Consider the following 22373-nt stretch of genomic DNA (forward strand, 5'->3'; position numbering starts at 1 on the left):
AGGCAAGAACTTACTCTGTCGCAGGAGAATCTAAAAGAAGATCCTGTTTCTATTTTTTTTACTGAGGTGCCGCATCTGGCCTTTCTGAATATTTGGGCAGGAAAATGGCAGCAGTGGCAGACAGGGAGCATTAGTGCTTTCTCTTTCCACAAAATGACCCATGATTTATCCATAGGGCATATCAAAATCCAGTAATTTGTCCCCCAAATCTGCCCTTGACTTGTACACGAGGTTGACTTTTACATGAATATATATACACAATAGTCTGCATTATCATCTTCATCCCTCTCTCTATACTGGAAAGAAGCAGTGGGCTCAGCCAGTATTTGCCAGATGTCAAGGAGGGATAGCGAACAGAACACTAAGGGCTGGGGGTAAAGCTTCCTGCACCCCATTGCAAAAGAAATGTATGCTTGTGTAAGTTTACATGCATAGATGTCAGTAACAAGATGCCACCCACTGTTAGGATAGCATCCAAAAGAAGACCAAAATCTTTCGTCATTCATTCAGTTTCCTTTCCCCGCTAGCTATCTTTTGTAACATATTCCATCCTTTAAGGTGCATGTGGGTGTAAGTGTTCATTATCCACATGCTGGGGCAGGTCTTCAATAAAAAAGCCTATAAAGTAGTAAACCCAGAAATGAGTAAACATCTATGTACATACTTTCCAGGAGGTATGTCCTTTCAGTAAATAAAAAATGATGGGTTTTCAGGGGATCTGTTTCCTCCTTTTGAGATTCTTTAACTGCAAAGTTGGGAACGTCATGACTTTATGCACATAACTATGCAAATGGAGACTGGTAAGTGTATAAAGCGGTTTGCTCTGAAGGAGAAATCAAACAAAATTCATTTCTGAAATGCAAAAGCCTTCCCTTGGCATCGCTGAAAGGAGGTCTGTGGTTCAGGAAAGGTCTCTGGCCCACGCTGCCCCAGGAAAGCACATTTGCTGACTAATGCCACTTTAGCAAAATATGAGATCGGCTTCCTTTTGAAAAAGGGGGGAAATCTGAAGAAATACAAAGAGGTAGTTGATCCCTGATCGTGTTGGCAGTTACTTCAAAAAGAATTGCAAACAATCACTTGGTTGTGATGGGGCTTAGAATCTCCGAAATGTCTTGCCAGAAGCAAGCGGTTCTACTGGACTGGAAAGAATTCACCAATAAATTGCTCAACTTTTTGAAAGGCTCTCTCAAGGCAAAGAAAGAAGAAAATGATTCCAATAAACCCTAAGGGCACCTCAGATTTATTAGCATTTAAGATACAAAAGGAAAATACTTCAATACAATTACAATTTGTGCATCTTGAATTGCGTGAAGCAAACGTACTTTGTGACTATAAGCACATCCTACTCTGTGTGTGACTTGAAAAATAGCAGTCAGTGATCCGTGGCATTCTGTTCGGGACATATGCACATGTAAATTGCTTTACACAAGTGGATGTACTTTTTGAGCGCTTTGGAAGTTGGTATTCCCTCCCTCTTTCCCCAGTGCCCAAAGCCCCCAACCTTACTCAAACATCTCTGAAGCCTCCCTGCACAACCATTTTGTGCTTCGTGGTGAACCGGCAGAATCAAAGATGCATCTGGCTATGGCCCTTTATCCAGATGCAAAACTCTGATGCAAGTCTCCAAGGGTCTCAGTAACACTGTGATCATTTTGCAGGTGGCTATGATGGCATAGCCAGATCCTTCTTCAATCCTTCCTGCTCACCAGAAACCATGAAATGGCTGGCAGGGTGTCATTAAAGGTTTTTCAGTAAATCTGGAGGAGAAGTTATGTGGCGTAGGATAATGCAGGTCCACATGCAGATATTTACAATACACTTAGGCAATGCTGGATTGCAGCTCTCTTTCTTCTATTCATGAGTCTGATGACTGGGCCAAATTAAACATTACTGTAAAAATGTATGTCCACTTTTTAGTCTCTGGATAAGATCATTTGCCAGCTTGATAGTTCTCTGATATTTCACTCCATCCTGGCTCACTCTATTTGAAACACAGGTAAGAAGGCCAATAACTTCCAGGATTTCACTGCTTCCAACCGCAAACTGAAAAGGGAGAAGAAAATAAATACAGAACATCTGCTCCCCAAAACTCTTCTGCAGGCCTTTGGTTCTTCCCAGATCCTCACAAAAGCCTCCAGTAGGAAAAATTAGAGCAGCAATGCTCTTGAACATGTCTCCAAGAGTTGGAAGTGTTCAGGTGAAGCAGCTGAGCAGTAAACATCCTTTCCATCCCCACAATCCATGACATCACCACCACCCTGAAAATCATGAGTAGAGACAGACTTCTAGACAGCACATTTCCATAATGTTCATGTTTTGTGGCAGTGTGGCCTGCCAAAGGCCTGTAGAGGCAAAAAATAGCCTTGGTAGGAGAGCCTAGGTGGCATCAGCAGCTGGTTGTTAGGCTAGCACCCTAAAGAGCAGGGTTTGTATCCCGCTCAGTCTGTGGCCACTGGACAGCCCATGCCAATTTTTTAGCCACCCCGAATCCCTCCGGGGAGAGAGGACGGGTTAGAAATAAATTATTATTATTATTATTATTATTATTATTATTATTATTATTACCTGTCACAGTTGTTTATCCATGTTTTATGTTGAAGACAATTGATTTGTTGCTGTGCAATAGTAGAAGCCGGCTTTTATATATAATTCCTGTTGACCAAAACCCTGCTAATTAAGGACAGGTACTCAATTCTGACAAGAATTTGTTCCCTCTTGTTTAGAAGGGAATATCTTTTCCAAAAGCTAGTCTTCCTCAGCCTAGTATCCTCCAGATATCTTGGGAAAGCAGACTCCATCATCCGCAGACTGCAAACTTATTAATACTTTAGAGAATCAGGCATGCCTGGAGGATGTCAAGCTGAGGACAGCTGATCTAATCTCTATAAGTAGAAGGCACTTGTTGGCATTTTTTGATGAAAACAAGACGTCTCATCTCTCTACCATTTTACATTTTAAAGGACTGAGCAAAAGTAGTTTTGAAGTAGACACTACTAAAATTAAAACCCAGCGAACACTTAGGGCAACGAAACAGTATTTTGACATGTTGGCTTTTGTCAAGACCTCTATTAACCATGCAGTATTGTTGAAAATTTCTGATCTACCGTATATTCCGGCATATAAGACAACTGGGTGTATAAGATGACCCCCAACTTTTCCTGTTAAAATATAGAGTTTGGGATATACTCGCCGTATAAGACTACCTCTCTTCCAACACACACCAAATAAAAATTTAAAAAGCATCAAATTTGATTTCAATATGGTAATTTTCCTATTACTGTACCTCCTTCTCTGCCTCTAAGATCTCGCACATGCGCAACTTCATTGCAGTCTTCAGGAGCAAGATCTGAGAGGCAGAGGAGGAGGTATGGTAATAGGATACAAGGGTGGGCCAGGCAGGTAAAAGAGGTGTGTTTTTCTGGACCCAGAGCAACTCTATCTCTTTTTTTCCATACCCCGGGTGCCCCAGACGCGTGCAGCTTGCTCCGCCCTTCACTTACACCTTCCTGGTGAGGCGCCCCTTCACCTCATCATTGGGACTGCATTAAGTCCACGAATCCTGATGAATGGATTTTCTTCTACCATACTTGTACAGCGTCACCCTTAATGCTTTCATACAGTCACTGCATATGGCAGGGACGCGGCCACTGCCATTTTTGAGCTCCCCCCACAATATGCAGCAACCACAGATTCTCCAATCCGGATTCGAAGTTTCAGCACCCGCTCTATAAGACGACTCCTGGAGCATAAGACTAGCCCCGCATATAAGACAACTCCCATGCATAAGGCTACTCCAGCATATAAGACAATTCCCGTGTATAAGACCACTCCCGCATATAAGACGACCTCTGACTTTTGAGAAGATGTTTTTGGGTTAAAAAATAGTCTTATATGCCAGAATATACTGTATGTACGTAGTTATCCAATTTTGTTCTACTCCCCTCTATAGGGAGATCCTTATTCTCTTCTGAGTTTAGGAGTTTTTGATAATCATATTCGGCTTTTCCATGGGCATTCTTATAAGTCTTAATTGGATGACTTTTATTTTTATTTCAACTGAAAGAAGGATAGCACAGATAAAAATCTCACCTAAGTATATTTTTTCTCATGTCCAAGAAAGAAGTGTTGAGTTTTCCAATAAGAGCTTTTTAGCCATAGAAGAGACATCCTGGACTGTCTTTGGCTAGGATTTGCTAAATTGGTACAGGAAAGAATTTATGTATTGGTTTTCCATAGTTGACTGTTCTATCTGCTCAAAGTTTTCAGTACCACCACTTTTTTAGAGATCTTAATCTCTTAGAGGATAGGTTTTGTGGTTGTGTGCCCTGAATTCATTTCTGACTTATGGTGACCTTAAGACCAACCAATCACAGGGTTTTCTTGCCCGGATTTGTTCAGAGAGGGTTTATTTTTGCTTTCCTTTGAGGCTGAGAGACTGACTTGCTTCTGTCAGCCAGTGAGTTTCTGTGGCCGAGGGAGGTTCAAAACTTGGGACTTCAGAGTTGTAACCCTATGCCCAAACCACTACATAAGGTTGGTTTGTAAATTTCTTCATCAGCTTTGAGAGCCCCCAAAACTCAGATTATTCTTCATCCAAGGTCAGATTCTAGAAGCTTCTCAAGGTCCTCCCTCTTTAGGCTAGAGAGAAAGCACCCATCTAGGAAAGTATTTGTATGAATAACTTCCTGTTCGGAATATTCCAATTTGCTCTACATGGGGTTCTGTTGAGCACATTTTAGCTAAACAGCATTGGTTAATGGCTCTTGGGTCAATCCAGTGTCTAATACTGCCTTTTAAATGCTGAGTTGTGAATTTCTTGGCCTTAACCATCTTCCTGCCCTTAACCTCCTTCTTTTCATAGTTCAATCTTTTCTAATTCATCACCACTTGCACAAATAATTATTTTGCTTTGAGGATACACCATCAGCATGTTGCCTGGAATAAGCCACAGAACTCCTGGCAGTACTTTCTATGGGGAGAAAATGCCACTTGAAGGACCAAGGAAAAATTTCATCCCATAAAATCCTGTTGTCTGGACTATCTTTGGTGCCAGCAATTGAACACCTTTTTCAAAGACACTGTTCTCTTATTAATCTTGCAACAGAGCAGAAAAAGGGGGACTCTCAGTGTACTGGGTGTAGGGGAAAAGCTAAGGAACAGCACTGAAAAAAACAGGTCAGAAGGGAAAAGATTATGAAGTGTTAAAATGTACATGGCATAGAGTAAACATAATATAAGACTATGATGAAAGCAGGAGAAAAGAACAACATTCCCAGAAGTCTCTTTCCGTTTATGACTGTCACCTAAATTGTGGTGTTAAAGAAACCTGTTACAACAAGGATGGTGATGCAACACCATTTCTAGTTTCATTTTCAGCCAGTGTTGGTATTTTTTTAAGTGTTGTGTTGTGTTGATCTTTGGGATGTCCGGAATCCAAACTACCATATTCTGCACCAGTTTTGAGATCTTTTTGGCCAAGACTATTACCAAAAGTCTACTTTAAAAAAACTGACATGACTCTGAGCATTGAAGGCTTCATTTTTCCATTCCTTCCACACAGAGTTATTAACTGTCCCTTGTAAATAAAGAGACAAGAACTCAAATCTGCAGAGGTTCAAAGGCATAGAGAGAATGCAGGATAAACCTTGGGAGTAGGAGGAGACTACTTCTCAACTGCCGCCAGTCTTGCCTGCAAGCCTGCAATAAGGGACCAGCCCAAAGAATAATGAATACCCTCCTGCTTGTTGGCGAGATCTACAAGTACAAACCTCTCTCCAAAGGGAGGGAGAACAAAAGCATTCCTACATGCTGTAGAAAAGATGCCTAAAGAGCATTCAAAAATACTTTTCTGGGTTCCTCCTCCACCTTCATCAACCCTGTAACATCTGCAGTCACTTTTTGATGATCCCTCTTTCACTGTACAACACTGAGACCTCAATGTGCACACTCACATCTAATCCACACACTGAAGATTCCTATTCATAGACTGTACTGTGAAAAGTATGAATTCCATAGGACTTGCAATACATGTCTTTTATCCTAGCTGTGGATGAAAAAAACCACATTTACTTGAATCTAATGCTTACCTTTTTGACTAAACTATATAACCAAAAGTGACGTGTGCATTAGATTCAATGATGCATTAGGTTCATGCATGTAAATGCCCCCCACTCCCACCTCCAAATAAAATAGGCTGAGGCTGACAATTTCACCAGCCTCGTCCTGATGGAGGGCCACAGATTTCCAATTGGCCTCATTCAACCTCCCCCTTGGTTTTGCAGGCCACGTGAACAAGGCTTTGGGGGGAAACTGCTGCCCATCTGTCAGGGCAAGGCTGGTGAACCTGGAGAGGCATGGTTTTCCCTTGCATGTCGGCTGTTGTGAGGAGGCAGAAGAATGACCATCAGGCAAGGGGAAACCACACATTACATTTGACAACTTTTTTTTTGCAACACGCCTTTAAAATAGAGAGGCACATTACATAGATGACACATTATACTCAAGTAAATACGGTACTTACACCATCAATGAATTCTCTGGCTATCGTGTGTCCACCAGGGGTAAAGAGCAGAAAGCTGACAATCAGATGCCTGACCAGGTGTTTGGTACCAGGACGTCTTGCATCTGTTTGGCTACTAACTACAGCCTGCAGTTCTGGGACTGAAATGGTTGAAGCTCTTGAGAGGGTTGTCAGGTGATCGCAAGCAGACTTTGCTTCTCTCTGTTGAGAATGATGGGGAAACATTAAAGTCTGTATAAAGAATAAAGCTCACCTCTGTTGTGGAAGGGTACACCAAGGTCCAATTAATTGTGAGATAGAGATGGATTTATGAGCCAAAAAAGAAAGACAGAAGCAGAAAAGAATGAAGACCTAAAACAACAGCCAAAACCCTTAGTCTTGTAAAATGAAGTACTGGGGCCATGGGCCATGGTTTGACCTTTATTTGTATACAAAGAAACAGTGGAAGTCAGTGCAAAATGAAGGCTACATTGTAGGTTAAAAACGGAAGGCTGGGATCTCCCTATAATACTTTAGCTGCAAATCAATTAATCCCCATGCAATCCAACCTTGTCTGATAAACAAAATCCAATTGGGGGGGGGGGGGTTGTTTCCTTCTAGTATTGTTTGCAAAACATCCCCCTTCTCTTTCACCACTTGGAGCAGCCAGAACAAATAGCTTCTGGAGCCAAAATATAAGCAGGATTTGGAAGTCTGTGTATTAAAGGAAATTATTGCCCAGATCATAAGCAGTTATTACCTAAAAATATTTGCTACATAAAAGCCGCTGCAGGAAATGGGAGGAAAAGAAGTAATACACACATATCCTTCCTGCCTGCATTAAGTCTGGTTTTAAGCAACTGATTTCCTCATCGTGACTTTCCCCCCTATTAACATTTATAAAGATGCATCCTGGTTTAAAGATAGGTATGAGAACATGTCTCGTTTTTTTGTTTAATAGACCCATGGCATTTTATTTTCCACACTTTCCATCTCCAAAAAAAATGAATCGTGCAACTGTAGGAGCTTTTATGCTAAGATAATGGGTTCCACAGGCATAGAGACCCTAATGTTGAGGAACACACTTATCCCTCATAATGGTGCCTGGATCTGGCCCATCCACTCTTGCTCCAGAGATATTCACCTGTTACTGCCGGGCATAGCAAAACCAAGAGGCAAGGGAAGACTCGGATCAGAAGGTAGCTAATATTGCCCCTCACCCAGCCCCATAATCAGATAAATGACTATAAAAACAGCAGCAGCATCATGTGCTTTCTCCTTTTCCATTCATGATATTTCCACTCTTTTTAATTTTAAAATTTCCAAGCTGTTCAGTATTTATTTATTTATTTAGAGCATTTGTAGCTCGTCCTTCTCAACCACCGAAAGGGGACTCAGGATGGCTTAAAATCAGCAGTCATTAGATACCGACAAAGAAACAGTGAGAGCACAACAATTCACATAAACAGGTCAACAGCAATAAAAAATATATTTAAAAAGCAATAAAATACATTAAAAATATTGGCCCTTAAAATATCAACACAACCAAGTCTGAGTCCGCAAATCCAAATCATAGTCCAGAGTTCCAGTCAAAGGTCTCTTAACTGACAATTCTCACAAGTAATTACACTTGTTGCTCAGCCAGCTGCCCGAATGCTTAGTCCCAAAGCCAAGACTTGAGTTTCTTTCTGAAGGAGAGGAGAGAAGGAGTCGCCTTGATTTCACTGGGAAGTGCATTCCACAGACCCGGGGAGGACTGAGAAGGCCCTGTCTCTCGTCCCCGCCGCCAATCGTGCTTGCAAGGGGGCAGGATCAAGAGCAGGGCCTCCCCCGACAATTGTAAACTCCGAGGTGGGTGATAGAGGGAGAAACGTTTGGACAAGTAAACTGATGCCTAGATTCTACCAGGGCCTTAAAGGGCCTGAGTCAGTATCAACAACACTGGTTTTAAAAGAATGTAAATATAACCAGAAAAAGAAAGGAAGGAAGTTATCTAATGCATGAAGATTATATAAAAATATATTAGATACAGATACATTATTAAGATTTGTTTTAAAAGTAAACAGATTTCTAGTATAACAACTGTTTCAAGGGCCGAGGTAATACAGTGACAATATGACTTCTATATTGCATTACTAAACAAAGATATTGCATATTAATAACCATATTGAGGTTGTAGACTGGAGTATTTTTTTGCTGTTGTTCTGAGTGCCCACATTTAGTTTTACAAGACCAAGTGTAACTCCAGCCAGAGAGAGCACGCTTTGGATAGCATTTGCAATTAGTGGCCCATTGTTCTGCTTCCTGTTTACCATATATAAGCCAGGGTCACACTCACTAACCTCACACTCACTAACCTACACACTCACTAACCTACACTCTCCCGACTGCATACAGACAACAACATAAAACACACACCAAGAAAAGGTCATTAGCAACCTCCAGATGGAACAAACACAAAATCTTCCTGTCTCATGCACAAGCTGTGGCATGTTCAGCTTTTTCATGCAACAATTACTCAATTACATTTGCCCCAAGTGTAAACAGATCACTCACATGGAACACAGGATCCGACAACTCGAGGACCGTATTAAGACCCTTAAGGGCATTCAGGAACTCGAGCCGTTCTTAGACACCACACAGCATGCTGTCCTAGACACACAGCTCATATCACAACAACATTATGGGGAGGCTCAAGAGGAGATCACCTCAGATGTGGACAACCCTCAGGCTTGGAGGAATGTCACCCTTAGAAAGAGACATAGGACCTGGAAGCCTCCTCATAAAACTTCTGCTCAGTTGCAGTTACACAATAGATTCCAAATTCTCACACAGCTATCACTTGACCAAGAAACACAACACATTGAGGAAGACCAGAATGGCTTAGATATTGATCAGTGGCTCGTCCTTGATCAGTGTGTGGGGGATAGCCCTGTTTGGGACAACACTTCACAAAATTCACACTTACACAATCATGCAGGTGTACCATCCCCAACCATAGACCAGGTGCAACAGGAACACATACAGGAGAACGCTAGGCTCTTGGATGACTCTCAATGGATTGTCCTTGATGAATGCACTGGGGATGTCGAGGAGGAGGACAACACTTTACGCCTACACACTACATTGTGCAAAAGGGGCCCTGCCAATCCTGAAAGTAAGCAGGTCTTGGTAGTAGGCGACTCCCTCCTTAGAGGAACGGAAGCCGTCATTTCCAGACCGGATGGGATGGCTCGAGAAATATGCTGCCTACCGGGGGCAAAAGTACACCATATCACTCAGAGGCTCACCAGGCTCCTCAAATCCCATCACCGTCCTCCCCTCATGTTGATTCATGTAGGAACCAATGATACTGCTAGGCATACTTTTCAAAAGATCACAAATGACTTTCGAGCTCTAGGAACAAAGCTAAAGCAATGTAATGTACAGGTGGTCTTTTCATCCCTCCTCCCAGTCATAAAACACGGTCCTACAAGGGCCAGAAAAATAGTACAGGTCAATAACTGGCTTAGAAAATGGTGTCAGGAGGAACGCTTTGGCTTCCTTGACCATGACCTGCTTTTCCAGGAGGATGGCCTACTGGCAAGGGATGGGGTGCATCTCACACAAGTAGGTAAACACCTTTTTGCTCACAGACTCGCAAACCTCATTAGGCGTACTTTAAACTAGGCCCACTGGGGGAGGGGGACAACAGCCTTGCGAACACTACTTTACCCACAATGTCAGGGAACCGCCAGAAGGCTAAACGGAGGGCTGCACAAACACAAAAAGGACCAAGTACCGAAAGCACAATAATCCCAATTAAACAGATCAGGGGAAGATCTCAGGGACTCACATGTCTTTACACTAATGCACAGAGCATGGGAAATAAACATGACGAACTCCAACTTTTAGCACAACACCACAAATATGATATCATAGGCATCACTGAAACCTGGTGGGATGACTCCTATCGCTGGAATGTAGACATCGAGGGCTATAACCTCTTTCACAGAAACCGAACAAAGGGGAGAGGAGGCGAAGTAGTCTTATATGTCAAAAACTGTTATGCTGCAGAAGAAATGCATGACAGCAATCCGGGAAACCAGCTTGAAAGCATCTGGATAAGAATCAAGGGAACTGGGACTCAAAAAGATCTTGTTGTAGGAGTCTACTACAGACCTCCAAGCCAGGAGGAAGAACTTGATGAAGTCTTCTGCCAACAGTTGACCAAACAGGCACAGAGAAGAGATGTAGTAGTCATGGGCAATTTCAACTATCCCGATATTTGCTGGAAAACAAACTCGGCCAAGAGTACAAAGTCCAACAAATTCCTCGCTTGCCTTGCACACAATTTCATGGTCCAGAAGGTAGAAGAGGCAACAAGGGGATTGGCTACTCTTGATCTCATCCTAACAAATGCGGAGGACCTGATTGATGCGGTTGAAGTGGTAGGATCCTTAGGGGCAAGTGACCATGTGCTCCTGCAATTTGAGGTACAAAGAAAGGCCGAAACTAAGACAAGTCAGACCCTCATTTTGGACTTTAGGAGAGCTGATTTCCAAAAAATGAAGGAAACACTGAGCAGCATTCCGTGGACACAGATACTAAAAGACAAGGGAGTTACGGATGGATGGGAGTTTCTCAAGAGTGAAATACTCAAGGTGCAGTTGCAAACCGTGCCAACAAAAGAAAAAATAGGACAAGTGCAAAGAAGCCAGAATGGATGTCCAAAGAACTTCTAACTGTGCTGAGACACAAAAGAGACATGCACAAGAACTGGAAAAAGGGAGAAATCACCAAAGAAGAATTCAAACAAATAGCCAACATCTGTAGGGAAAAGGTCCGCAAGGCTAAAGCACAAAACAAGCTCAGGCTTGCCAGGGACATTAAAAACAATAAAAAGGGATTCTTTTCTTATGTCAGTAGAAAAAGGAAAAACAAGGAGGCGATAGGGCCTCTTCGAGGAGAAGATGGGGCAATGCTGACAGGGGATAGGGAAAAGGCAGAACTACTTAATACCTTCTTTGCCTCGGTCTTCTCACAAAAAGAAAGACATCTTCAATCTCAGCAAGACGGAGTGGATGAGGGATTTGAGGACATCCAACTCCAAATTGGGAAACAAGTCGTACAGGAATACCTGGCTGCTCTAAATGAGTTCAAGTCCCCAGGGCCAGATCAACTACACCCAAGAGTATTGAAGGAACTAGCGGAAGTCATTTCGGAACCATTGGCAACCATCTTTGAGAGTTCTTGGAGAACAGGAGAAGTTCCAGCAGATTGGAGGAGGGCCAATGTGGTCCCAATCTTCAAGAAGGGAAAAAAGGATGACCCAAACAACTACCGTCCGGTCAGCCTCACGTCAATACCAGGCAAGATTCTGGAAAAGATTGTTAAGGAAGTGGTCTGCAAACACTTAGAAACAAATGCGGTCATTGCTAATAGTCAACATGGATTTATCAAAAACAAGTAATGCCAGACTAATCTGATCTCTTTTTTCGATAGAGTTACAAGCTGGGTAGATACGGGGAATGCCGTGGATGTAGTGTACCTGGATTTCAGTAAGGCCTTCAACAAGGTCCCCCATGACCTTCTGACAAGGAAACTAGTCCAATGTGGGCTAGGCAAAACTACGGTGAGGTGGATCTGTAATTGGTTAAATGGACGAACCCAGAGGGTGCTCACTAATGCTTCCTCTTCATCCTGGAAAGAAGTGACAAGTGGAGTGCCGCAGGGTTCTGTCCTGGGCCCGGTCCTGTTCAACATCTTTATTAATGACTTAGATGAAGGGTTAGAAAGCAGGATCATCAAGTTTGCAGACGACACCAAATTGGGAGGGATAGCCAATACTCCAGAGGACAGGAGCAGGATTCAAAACGATCTTGACAGATTAGAGAGATGGGCCAAAACTAACAAAATGAAGTTCAACAGTGACAAATGCAAGATACTCCACTTTGGCAGGAAAAACGAAATGCAAAGATACAGAATGGGGGATGCCTGGCTCGAGAGCAGTACGTGTGAAAAAGATCTTAGAGTCCTCGTGGACAACAAGTTAAACATGAGCCAACAATGTGATGTGGCAACAAAAAAAGCCAATGGGATTTTGGCCTGCATCAATAGGAGCATTGTGTCTAGATCTAAGGAAGTAATGCTACCCCTCTATTCTGTTTTGGTTAGACCACATCTGGAATATTGTGTCCAATTCTGGGCACCACAATTCAAGAGAGATATTGAAAAGCTGGAATGTGTCCAGAGGAGAGCGACTAAAATGATAAAAGGTTTGGAGAACAAGCCCTATGAGGAACGGCTTAAGGAGCTGGGCATGTTTAGCCTGAAGAAGAGAAGGCTGAGAGGGGATATGATAGACATGTATAAATATGTGAGAGGAAGCCACAGGGAGGAGGGAGCAAACTTGTTTTCTGCTTCCCTGGAGACTAGGACGCGGAACAATGGCTTCAAACTACAAGAGAGGAGATTCCATCTGAACATGAGGAAGAAATTCCTGACTGTGAGAGCCGTTCAGCAGTGGAACTCTCTGCCCTGGAGTGTGGTGGAGGCTCCTTCTTTGGAAGCTTTTAAACAGAGGTTGGATGGCCATCTGTCAGGGGTGATTTGAATGCAATATTCCTGCTTCTTGGCAGGGGGTTGGACTGGATGGCCCATGAGGTCTCTTCCAACTCTTTGATTCTATGATTCTAGGGAAGGGTTAACACCCCTTTTGCTGTCTTATTGCCTGTTCAGAAGATATCCCCTCACTTTCTGTCCTCGTGATAATTGGATTTTGAAAAAAAGTGGCTAGTTGTGGGAACAAGGATTGGTGAGAAAGCTTCAGTTGAGGCACCTTTTCCCCAGAATAACTCTTTTAGGAGTGGTTTTCCCTTCCTAGGGGTAGATTTCTCTCACTTTTTTCTTTTCTTGCCCCTGTTCTTAACTATGAGTCATCTGTAAGTCATCTGACTTTGTAACTTGGGTCCTGCCTGCATTCATTAATCTTGGACAAGATACTTTTTTGCACTGCATTCTTCTCCAGGATCGCCAGCTACCATGAGAAGCAAGCACAAGGATAAACATGGTTGGCTCTCTGAAGACCCAAACAGCAGCAGGGGGATTTATGGCCAACCCCAGAAAACCCTAGTTGTTCTGCTCCTCTGTTCCGTCTTGATGTTTTCACTTACCCAGTGTAATAAACAAAATAGTGATGGGAGAGAGGTCGTAAGAAACAAGATCCCATTCAACCTTCCCTTTCTCACTAAGCAATGATTAAAGACCAGGCAACTGGGCATCAGCAACCATGAGGGGGAGGAGCCCCATGCAAGAAGAGTGGTGGACTAGCCAGTCCAAAAGATTAAACCAGTATTGGTAACACTGGAGTGTTTGCACTGCAGTGCCTGGAACAGACCTTTAACAGGAGCTGGCTTTTAGAAATAAAGGTTTTGGAGCTAGGAAAAGGTTTGGAGATACTCCCTCCCGTGTGTCTGGATTCACATGCCATTACAGCACTACCTCTGTACTTGCATCAGACAAAAATGTCCTCTCTAGGAATATTCTAGACCCTCCAGGGAATTCTATGGCATGCTTCTGCCTGAGGTTACCACATAATTACTTTGGAGGATGTCATAAATACATAGAGAGGATACTTTTCAATTAATTTTCTGGGTACCCCAGGACAACTCTGGGGAAACTCTCATTCGCCATGGTTTCCTGTTTCCGCTACAAGTTCGGGAATGTATTCTTGGCAAGATACAGTATATTATACTGTACTTTGTTCTTTTTGATAAATTAAATGGATACATTTTTAAAATTGACCCAATGTGCTTGATTTTATTTGATGTGCTTGATACAGTAGCTCAATCATTCCAAAGAAATAGTTATTACAAGGAGTTGAAGGACTGTGTGACTTTTACGTCTTCTCTCTCCCCAAAATTGTATATGTATTTAAAAAGTAATATATTCTCTAATACCAATGTAGTCCATGGTTTTAATTTCATACTTCCTTTTTCCTGCTTAAAGATTTAATATGAGTCTTCCCACTGTGGAAGCTGCCTCAAACATCACATAGTTAAAAGAGATCTTATCCTTACTTTCTCAAGTGTCTGTTTTGCAAGTGGAGAAAACTGTAAGAGGAGAGAATACTTACTGGGGGGAAAAAGTCAAGTTGGGACATGAGTGACTATAGAAATTAAAGGTGCAAACAGCATCCCTGGCAGCATTTTAACTAAGAGGGCTCAGGAAATATAGGAAGTGACAATTAAAATTTCCAGATGGTGCCATTATTTTGAGATGTCTATGCTTTATATATCATTTTTACCAACAGAAATCCAGGTTTTAATCTCCCAGCATTTTCTGCTGCTTATAGCACAACACCTGCTCTTCATAGAAGTCATTCCTGTTCAGCACTGATTTGTACAAAGCACTGATGATACACAGAGAAACTACCGCAATACACCTAATGGCCTGGATCCTTGTGACATAGTGTACATGCAATAACAAGTTACGCTAGTAGTTTTAAGTGTCCTTCATCCACACAAGGAGGTCCCCCAGATTTCCTAGCACAAGCATTGCCATGAACATCAAAAACCCATGAACACCCATTTGTTTTGTGAATATAAATAGGAAAAGGTTTTAGTTTAGACATTTTAGGGAAACTATGGTTTTTTTTGTAACCTTGAATATGACTTTGACAGTTTTAAAACTTTTCCAAGTGTGCTGGAAGGAAAGGCCTTCAGATAAAAGAGACCTTTTTGCTAATATAGATAGCTTGCTTAGAATAAAAAGGTCTTTTTCTTTCCACTCTTTCATGGGCCTTCTCTTGGCTTTTGTCTGTATGCAGACGTAGTATAGGATTATTTTCCCTCAAGGAAGGGGAGAGGGAAAATCCTTGCCATGACAAAGGGGAAGGAAGTCCAAGCGAAGTTTCAGTATTTTTCCACTGAGTTACAAATAAAGAGCACTTAAATCACTGGGCAGTGACAGTAGATAATCTCTAGGGGTCTCATTTCCTAGTGAAGACAAGAAGAAACCTCTCTCACAAGGATCTTGGTTGAGATGTACCATCCTTTGAGGAAGCACATGGCCAAGCAAAGGAAATTCAAATTGCCATCACTCTCCTGCTCTACAAGACATGTCTGCTACTGTATCTAATTCTATGGCTCTCTGCTCCATGTTCTGTCCTGTAGGGGAGTAAAGCAGATGCTGCTCTTTATCAGGAGATAGCGTCAGGAGAACACATCACCACAGCAATGGCAGATGTTTGAAGATAGAACTATCCGCATTCTAATTGTATCTGATTTATTTTTAATATAATTCACCATTAGGAATCTTTCTGGTTTGAAAAGCAGAATACATAGATACACACACATTTATATTAAATGTGCTATCAGCAGTAAATTGAGTAAATGGAGCCTCCAGACTGCAACTCTGGTGTTCCAGAATTGCAGTCTAACAAAATAACTTTTCCATGTTCTATCCTGTAGGGGAGTAAAGCAAATGCTGCTCTTTATCAGGATAATACATCACCACACAGCATTGGCAGATGTTTGAGGACAGAATCATCCCTATTCTAATTGTATCTGATTTATTTTTAATGTAACTCACCATTAGGGATCTTTCTGGATTGAAAAGCAGGATAGATAGCTAGATAGACAGACACACAAACATTTATATGAAACGTGTTATCAGCAGTAAATGGAGCCCCCGGTGGTGCAATGGGTTAAACCCTTGTGCCGGCAGGACTGCTAACCAATAGGTCAGCAGTTCGAATTAGAGGAGAGCGGGTTGAGCTTCCTCTGTCAGCTCCAGCTACCCATGTGGGGCCATGAGTGAAGTCTTCCACAAGGATGGTAAAACGCCAAACATCCGGGCGCCCCTTGGGCAACGTCCTTGCAGATGGCTAATTCTCTCAAACCAGAAACGGCTTGCAGTATCTGAAGTCACTCCTGACACACACACACACACAAATCAGTAGTAAATAGAAGTCAGAATGTCCAGGGAGTGAACTGTAGCTCCCTTGCCACGAGATCAGCATGACACTGAAAAGCATTACTGAGATGGTACAATTAACTAAATTTCTGAAGGAAGACTTTTCTCCGCTCAAAGTTTCAAACGCATGTTCATACCATGAGGCTGTCAAGTGCTATAAAATCTTGTCATTGAATTATTCTTGAGCAGCAACTGGCAAAGGAACAGACTAAGCTGACCAAATAGACCTTTTTGTTTTATCTTATTTTATGCATAATTGCACCACTGACATTTTATTCACAGCCTCACAAATGTTCTTGTCCTCTGCGCCACTGCTGAGTTGCTTTGGCCTACATAATGCTCAATAAAAAGAAAACCTTGGGGATTGGAAATATCAGCAACATAAGAGACTTAATTAGGAATGATCTCTTCTGAAAGCATTCTCTATAGGTCGTGGCCAAACAGGCCCTTCTACATCAAAACCTCACACGTGTGCATAGGGAGAGATAGGGAAACAGAGAGAGAGAAAATGTTAAGGACTTGAACTACCCACCATTGTTTGAGTCCTCCGCTGATTCTCATCACTTGGTTCATAGTAAAATACCAAAAGCCACAGCAAAGCACCTGAGGATTCACATTGTGACACCACCAACTGCTCTGCTGCGATATCGACCCATTCTCCAAAATGTACGAACAAAAACCAGTTCTGAAAGAGGTTGCCACAAGACCTGGAACATCACCAAAACGTATTTCAGCTTTGCCATTCATTATAATTTTAAATTTCATCAAAGGTTTCCAAAATGTGATGAATTGGAAGTTATGAAGACTGGCAAAACATTTATGTGCAGAAGAGGCACCACAATGGTGGTGATATAATGTAGCTTCCTATGGGAAAAGGGGTAACTTAGGAATAATGGGGCATCCACCAATTAATTTCCAGCATACACTTAGACATGACAGAGAGAGAAAAGTGTCTACAAACACTGAAGACATTTTTTAAATTGCAATCTTCATGCCATCTGAAACTAGAGATTTTATTCTGACTTTGAAATGAATAATCCAAGAAAAGCAAACATTCTGTCTTGTAGCTTGACTGTTATTGAATATGTGATTTAGAATAATACTATGAATGGTTTCATGGTTTGGGGGCTTAAATCTCTGATACAGAGATGTGAGCAAGAAAATATTACCCAGTTATATTTTTCATTTGCAACATCTTTGTAACATGACTACAAAATTAAGAAATCTACTGGCAAGCTGAAAAAAGTGTTTTAATGAACATGACAGATTATAATGCCAGCCTAACCTATAGAAACCATAGCCCAAATAATGGAAAGTTCCTATTCATGCTTCAATGATAAATGGAGCACTGTAGGATTTAAAGGAACAACTGGTACACCATCTATCCTCTTGAATACAGATTATATTTACTGAAACTAATAGGAAGATCCTTGTACTGCTACACCTAACAAACAAAAAGAAATGCAACAAAACAAAACCTTTGCTGGGTTGGGATACTAAGTCTTTCATTGACATTTAAAATACAACAGTTTTATTTCATAAATGTTCTGTGCTGAGGGATACAAGTAACAAAAGAACTCTAAAGACATTACATTAAGACAACAAAGATGTCTGAAACAAAGGGACACTTTTGAAATGAAAACAAAGCAGAAAAAATAAAACTTAATTACTGTTGCTTACCTGGCGCCCTTAGCTTCTACTGTTGTTTTGAGTATTTCAGCAATGTGGTTCAAATGCTGATGCAAGCCTTTAGCTGATATGTCTGGAAGATTAACATTAACACAAGTTGTTTAAAAACTGATGGTGAAAAATACACTATTTTGGATTAACTGAATATTTTAACATAACAGATGATTTTTAGATGTAGTGGCCATGATCCTGATGGATCTGAGAATATGGAAAAGGGTAAACGTACCTGTTGGATCTTTAAAAAGAGCCATCACAAGTGAACGTGGATTTTGAGGAAAGTAGGCCTTCAACGGAAACTTATGCTAAAATGAAGTTAATATTTGAAAGAAGATTTTAGTGATTTATTAGCAAAACATAAAAAGAAAACTAGTTCAATTCATAAAGCCTGTCATGTCAGAAAATATACAAATATGCAAATATACTAGAAAATACATTCACTCTATTTAAGAAAAGAAAAACCGAACTACTGGCTGTTCTCTTACAATCTCAGAAGTTCCTCATCGAACTTCTAGAATCCTTTGAGAGTAATAAGAAATGCATAAAGATGGTCATGTAGAACAGACCATAAAAATGACACTTCAAGAGCCCTTTGACAAAACACCATACAAAGGCTTCCATAGATGTAAAATAGTCATGGAACCAGACAACAGTTCTTCTGTAATATTAGGAATTGAAGTCGCTGTGTGCCTTCAAGACATTTCAGACCTACGGTGACCCTATCACAAGGTTTCTTAACAAGATTTGTTCAGGAGAGGTTTCTCTCAGGCTGAATGTTACTTACTCAAGGTCACCCAGTGGTTTTAATGGCCAGGTGGGCATCCAAACACTGGTCTCCAGAATCCTAGTCCGACAGTCACACAGTTGCCTATTTCCTATTCTTGTAGGAATGGGAAATAGGTAATAGAATTCCTACGGTTCCATATTGGGACCAAATTAGTTGACTTAGTAATGGATTATTTGAAACCAGAACAAGCAGCAATTCAGCCAAGTTTGCAAATGAAAGATATTATTGAGAATGGTGAAAACCATTTCACAGAAGCTCTTGTATGTTTGGTGGATGGCAAACAACAAAATGGTATATAAGGTCCAACTTCTAAAGGAATAATGAAACACAATGGCACAAACAATCTCATTCTGTAGCATTTATAGAACTGGTGCATAATCAAACAGGATAGCCACATCCTGTTGGTTACTCTTTGGTTTAATAGCCGTGTAAACTATTGAAATTCAGGAGAAAAATATGTTGCTTCCTTTTATAATACTAGGAGAAACAGGGCACAAACCCCTCCCGTGAAATTGGTGTAAAAATATTTTTGATTACAACTCCTCAAATTTTCTGGCTGACACAGCCAACGGGCAGGAGTACTGGGTGATTCTGGGAGTTATTATCTGAAAAGTAACATTTCCAACATAGGTCTTCATAAATTCAATATTTAACTAAACTAAAGAATAGTAAGATGAATACTGTCACACTTTGTTCTATATGGGGAGAAAAGACCACACAGTTTTTACTGGCGTAGATTTTCTGTTTTTTTAAATAAAGAACTTCCAGCACAACTCAGCCCAATACCATTTCAGACATGATTAATTTCATGTGAGAATTCTGCCAAGTATTGCTCTGGCCTCCTTACATGATCTGAGGATTAGAAATTCCTAACAAAACCCATCTGAACTGGCGTTTTGCTCAGAGGCAGCATGTAGATCAACAGCCTAAGGATTGCTAATTCTCCATTTTTGTCAATGACCTATCCGTTTTTAAGCAATTAGAATCATAGAATCATAGAATCAAAGAGTTGGAAGAGACCTCATGGGCCATCCAGTCCAACCCCCTGCCAAGAAGCAGGAATATTGCATTCAAAAGAGGGATTCTGTTATGAATTGATGTTTGTTTGCATAAAATAGTCCCATTACAGAATACATCTAATTTGTATCCAAGGCTAAACCAAATGTTCACAGACTACTGGCAAACATAGATAACAGAAGTTTGGGAATGGCAAGAGGCTGTGCTCATGGTAAGAAAAGATAAATCAGCCCCCAGACCTGAATGCAAAGAACTTTTGCCATTGCTAGTCTTTTTTTTTTTTCTTTTTTTTTTGGTCGTGTCAGGAGTGACTCCTGGTGTGAGAGAATTGGCCGTCTGCAAGGACGTTGCCCAGAGGACGCCTGGATGATTTGATGTTTTTATCATCCTTGTGGGAGGCTTCTCTCATGTCCCTGCATGAGGAGCTGGAGCTGATAGAGGGAGCTCATCTGAGGAAAATGAAATAAAAATGGTCTGGTGACTAAAGTCTCATCTCACACTAGATTCTTCAGTCTCTCTGCTTTTTACTTCCTGTGTGTGAAAAAGCCAGGCAGTTAACAGTAGAAATCCCCATTTTATAATTCTGTGGTAAATTCAAGAAAATAATGCATATTTTATGTCCACTGAAGCTTTTCCTTATGCTGATGGGATTAGTGTTTTATTGTGAAATGTAAGGGAGAAATGGAGACTCCGAAAACAAGGAAAACAGGGGCCTTCAAGACCTTTTGCTGCCTGAGATGAACCACCTAATGATGACCACCCTGAGATCTAGTATATAGTACTCACAGCTGGCAAGCTTATAAGTCTGTACATCAGGAGAAAGGAGAGGTAAAATAAAGTAAATACCCTTTAGCAGAAAGTCTTCTCTCAGCTACTTTGTACCTCTGTGGCACTGAAATTTCACTAATAATAAATAGCATTACTAACAATACTTTGTCAATATGAAAAGACACAAAACATACGTGAGAGTGGCATAGCGAGCTGAAAGGTGGAGTAAGACTGAGGGCTGTGTCCTAGTCCTTGCTCATCCATGGAAATCCACAGGGTGACTCTCACTCTCTCAGCCTTGGAGGAAGGCAACAGCCTTCCAAGAAACCTTTCCAAGAAACCCTAGGATATGTTTGCCATAAGTCAGAGTTGACTTGAAGGTACATAACATAGCTTTTGCAAAGTGGCTGCCTCATATGCCCCCAAGCCATCTTCACTTCACCTTTCTGACTTGTGTCTGAATATGAATGCCATATAGCTAAGGAACAGTAGGACAATCGTCTGGGGAAAACCCAGATACAAAGATCAAAAAAGGTAAAAAAATATAAGATGGAGAATGCTCAGATGCATGGAAGAAGGGGGAACTGGAGTTAAAAGGAGAAGGGGAACAGGTAAAATAGAAATGGCTGTAGTGATTAAGAGAGAGATGAGGACCTTGCCTGATTCAGAAAACTGCACTGGATAAACTGAATCAGCTCTAGTTTCTTATATACAGTTATCATGTTTTTATGGGCAAGCAGAGTGAAGAGTGACATATGGCATATGTTCTGTATCTCAAAAACTAAAACTGATAGGAGAAAACTGGTGCAATTTTTGGAATCAACAGGCCTAATATACCCAGAAACACCTGAGTTACCAAAATGTGTGTTGGCCAGTGCTCTTGCTTAGCCTATTGGTTTCTTAGAGTACTTCTAAACACTCAAGTAACATTTTACTTTACTGCAACACTGGTCATTTGGGGACTAAAGGAGCATTTCACTGGAAAGACAGCACTCTTTGGGGAGGGGGTTGCTGTCACACACACCCTCTATAGCCACACCTCTGTGCAGGAAGATCCTAAATTCACAAAGAATTAAAAAAATACAGAGAAATTGAGATTTGGAGAATAGATGAACAAAAAAAGAAATCTCAAATTAAAAACAGAGGCAACATGGAAGGTATTTGTCTACATAGGCACACCCAATTTACATACCAATTCAATAACTAGAGACACGCAGTCAACTTGAGGGCTTTGTTTTGCACAATTCAAACAATTTCTTTGGAACTGGAAGAAATGTTTGGATCCTGGGGCGCTTGAAAAGCTACATGGCAGGAGAAGACTTACAGGATTTAGACATGCATTGAGAAGAGGGTGAAAAAAAGATATACTTATTTTGATTGTGTAACTTATTTTGCCAGGGCAAATCACAAAAAAATCAAAAAAGAAAACACATTGCCAAAGCAAAAGTATCCCAGAAAGAAGCCGAACTATCTCAATGACTGAATTCTACTACAGAGGATGAAGCTGTAGGATGTATTTGATGAGCTTTATGCTCTCTTACTCTCCAAGGGATTTTGATTCCAGAAGCTTGCACCTCTGATCTAAGGGTCTCTTAAATATCTTTGGCCAAATGAAGTAAAGTTCCATGCAGGGAGGGTTTGTTTATTTATTTACTA

General features: G+C 41.2%; 1 protein-coding gene across 3 annotated transcripts in view; it reads right to left on the reverse strand.

Annotated features, from left to right (window-relative positions):
- Positions 1–1849: 1849 nt before the first annotated feature.
- The window catches only part of FANCC (FA complementation group C), an 83491-nt gene continuing 62967 nt past the window's right edge, over positions 1850–22373 (reverse strand). For 2 of the 3 annotated variants that reach the window (XM_060762077.2, XM_060762076.2), the window contains 5 exons: positions 18375–18450; positions 18140–18221; positions 16992–17166; positions 6524–6724; positions 1850–2046 (listed from right to left, as the gene is read on the reverse strand). In XM_060762077.2, coding sequence (XP_060618060.2) covers positions 1891–2046; positions 6524–6724; positions 16992–17166; positions 18140–18221; positions 18375–18450 — 690 coding nt within the window. In that variant the 3' untranslated portion in view covers positions 1850–1890. Of the gene's footprint in view, positions 2047–6523; positions 6725–16991; positions 17167–17187; positions 17324–18139; positions 18222–18374; positions 18451–22373 lie in introns of those variants that run through there. The other variant, XM_060762078.2, reaches the window with a different exon arrangement.

This window comes from Anolis sagrei, chromosome 2, assembly GCF_037176765.1.
Source record: "Anolis sagrei isolate rAnoSag1 chromosome 2, rAnoSag1.mat, whole genome shotgun sequence".
Lineage (NCBI taxonomy): Eukaryota > Metazoa > Chordata > Lepidosauria > Squamata > Dactyloidae > Anolis > Anolis sagrei.